Source organism: Triticum urartu, chromosome 5 (assembly GCF_003073215.2).
Source record: "Triticum urartu cultivar G1812 chromosome 5, Tu2.1, whole genome shotgun sequence".
NCBI lineage: Eukaryota > Viridiplantae > Streptophyta > Magnoliopsida > Poales > Poaceae > Triticum > Triticum urartu.
The window spans coordinates 500,618,080-500,621,590 of record NC_053026.1 but is presented as its reverse complement, the minus strand read 5'-3'; the positions used below and the strand labels follow the sequence as shown (position 1 = coordinate 500,621,590).

The following is a 3,511-nucleotide window of genomic DNA, read 5'->3' as shown; positions in this document are numbered from 1 at the left end:
GATGGGCTTCGGGCCCGGCGGTGGTGGCGATGTGGACCGGGCGGCGGGGCGAATCGTGGCGCGCCACGTGGCGGCGGACAGGCGGACCGGACGTGTCCGTCGGCGGGAATGTGTCCGGCAGCGCGCGGTGGGATTTTTTTAGGGTTCGGAGGTAGGGGAAGATCCGAAAAACGGGGGGTGTATATATAGGCATAAGTGGAGCTAGGAGAGTCCAAATGAATTGCTTCTGTGAAAACAACTAAGTCTCTGAAAACAGATTTCCCGGGTGCCTCTCTTTGCGAGCTTGCACAAGTCCGCACACACATCCTAAAAATACATAGGTTGCACCTCCGAAAAGAAGATAAAATTCTTAACAAAACATATGAAGGACTCACAGGCATAGCATGCACACATTAATCATGGCAAAAATGACAAAAGTCTAAGATGAACTAGCAGATCTGACAATTCACTCACGAAGCCTCCTTCTAACAGGATTTCGGGCATCAAGATGAGCTCAAATGAAAATGATGCAATGGAATGAAATGATGTACTCGTCAAGACGAACATTTTGATATATTATAAGCATGAATCGGAGCTACGGATGTAAAGATACGGGGCCTCGAACAGAGCAACTTGGATCAAAAATTTCCGGACTTAGAAGAAAAAAACGAGGTTAGGGTTTAGTGTAGCTGCGACCGGATCCAGATCGGGCGAGGACGCTCGGAGCCCGAGGATCGCCGGGGTCTTCGCCGGCGTTGAGGTCCGCGGTGGCCGGCGTCGAGGGAGGTGAGGCGGGGCCGGCGATGGCGGCAGGCGGCGGAGCAGCGTGGGGCGGCGCTCGGGGCCGGGAGGAGGCGGCGGGGCGGCGCGGCACTGGAGCTCCGGCGGCTTGGCGGCGAGGTCCGGCCGGCTCCGGGCGGCGGAGATGGCGGGGCGGCGGCGCGGCCGGTCGGCTCGGGGAAGAAGGACAGGCGGCGGCGGAGTGGCCCGGTCGGGCGCGGGAGCGGGCTGGAGATGGGCTTCGGGCCCGGCGGTGGTGGCGATGTGGACCGGGCGGCGGGGCGAATCGTGGCGCGCCACGTGGCGGCGGACAGGCGAACCGGACGTGTCCGTCGGCGGGAATGTGTCCGGCAGCGCGCGGTGGGATTTTTTTAGGGTTCGGAGGTAGGGGAAGATCCGAAAAACGGGGGGTGTATATATAGGCATAAGTGGAGCTAGGAGAGTCCAAATGAGGTGCGGTTTTCAGCCACGCGATCGTGATCGAACGCTCTAGGACATGGAGCAGAGTTTGGTGGGTTTTGGGCCAAATTGGAGGGGTGTTGGGTTGGAACACACACGAGGCCTTTTCGGTCCCTCGGTTAACCGTTGGAGTATCAAACGAAGTCCAAATGATACGAAACTTGACATGCGGTCTACCGGTAGTAAACCAAGGCCGCATGACAAGTCTCGGTCCAATCCGGAGATGTTTAATCCCCACACACGAAAGAAAGCTAGAAATGGCCACCGGAGGAGAACGAAGCGCTGGAATGCAAAACTCGAATGCATGAGATGAACACGTATGCAAATGCAATGCACATGATGACATGATATGAGATGCATGAAAACGAAAACAACACACGGAGACAAAGACCCGAACCCGAGAAATAAATATAACTTAATGCCGGAAACGGCAAGAGTTGGAGTACAAATAGGGAAAGTTACATCCGGGGTGTTACAATCTTCCTGATGATATCTATTCTCAGTGGGTGACATTTGTGGAGACCATATCTGATCCGCAAGGCAACAAACAAACCCTCTTTGCAACAACCCAAGATGCAACTAGGAAGGATGTGGAGAGAACATTTGGAGTGCACCAAGCTCGTTGGGTATTATTCGTTGAGCTATGATGATGTGGGAAGTGTAGACACTTTGGCATCTCATAACATGTTGTGTAATCTTGCACAACATGATTCTCAAGGATGGGGGTGAAAGGGCAGCGTGCGCGCATGATTTCAAGAAGCCTAGTGTTCAGGCCTGCCTCCGGAAACAAGAGGCAGTGAGCATTGCCAACTTTTTGGAGATGCATGGACAACTGCAAGATCAATAGGTGTATATGCAACTTCTGAATGATCTTGTGGAGCACATGTAGATCCACAATGAAAATCAGTAAACTTTGCTTTTAAAATTTTCAGTTATGCACTATGAATAATATTTATGTTTGAACTATGTTTAGATTTTGTATTATTATAAGTACGATAATTTGTATTCGTGTGCACAAAACTATGTTTGGCCAGAATAATCAATGTGCATGTGTTTGCATGAATTTAGTACTTTAAAATAGGATATTATGATTGCAAATGCCATTATTTAAGACCAATCCGGTCACTATACACGAGCGCTTCCACAGGCGTATAGAGACTCGGATTAGCTACTTCCGCAAAGAAATGAAGACAAAAGAATTGAAGAACAGCCCCAGCCATATCTTACACTTATCAAAATTTGGGACTCATATCACACTGGCAGTAGAATGAATGCCAATGGAGTTCGGACTTAATTTTGAGTTCCATTGCGTAACTAATTAAATTCCTATACACATCCCCATAAAGAATACGGTTTTTGTTCATGCACAATACATACATTATCTGGATTAGGGTTCACAAATAACGACATCCGCAGAGGTGCATCGCATACACAGTCCATCTACTCCATGGCCTTGTAGCACGTCATTTACAGATTAGAGATTTTTCCTAGGAAGCAGCTTCTCTAAGGCGCATATGCAATCCATCAACTCCATCGCCTTGTACCCCGTCACCTCCTCCAGATCGTGGCTCAACGGCACGCCGACGATCTGCTTGGCGAGGAACAGCGCCGACGCAGCCACGGCAGATGGCAGGATCCGTCCAACGAACCCGAAAAACGGCAACGTTAGGTTGACCAGCCGAAGCGCCAGTGACCTCACCAAGAACTCGTCCTCCCGCTGGAAGAACCTCGTGAAGTGGTCGATGAAGGTGTACGCGATCGGGCCGTCCATGGCGCAGCCGAGATCCATGAAGAGCTCCCACTCCATCTCCTCCACCACGTGCACGGTGGTCCCCAGGAACGCCTCGACGACTTGGGCGTCGAGCCTCCGCCCGCTGGAGGACTGCTCGTGCTTGGCGCCGAGGGAGACGGCGGCGGCGGCCACGAGTTGGAGCGCCTCGTCCTGGGCCGGCACGGGGCGCACGGACAGGACGAGGTCGAGGTAGGCGACGGCGCGGCAGAGCGTGCCCTCCGGGAGGCCGCCAAGGTGGCGGGCGAAGGCGTCCATCCAGAGCACGAGCTCGGCGCGCATGGACGGGCTCAGGTGGCCCTGCTGCATCTTGGACATGTAGTCGGCGTCAGGGTGCTCCCTGGGCTCCCTCTCCTTGGCCCGGAGGTCCGCGTCGACGTCGGGCTCGTAGGGATCCGCGCACTTGAGCCCCGGGTTTTCTCGCCGGGCGCCCATGACCCAAGAGACAGGATGAACGGCCGGGACGTCGGCTTGTCGCGGGTCGTTCATCGGCTGGAGCAGCAT

The 3,511-nt window shown here is 53.7% G+C and overlaps 1 protein-coding gene across 1 annotated transcript; it reads right to left on the bottom strand.

The window, feature by feature from the left end:
* Nucleotides 1-2,692: 2,692 nt before the first annotated feature.
* LOC125506296 (putative cyclin-F1-1) lies at nucleotides 2,693-3,511 on the bottom strand. Its single transcript, XM_048671147.1, has one exon. The coding sequence runs from the start codon at nucleotides 3,509-3,511 to the stop codon at nucleotides 2,693-2,695; it is 819 nt and encodes a 272-aa protein (XP_048527104.1).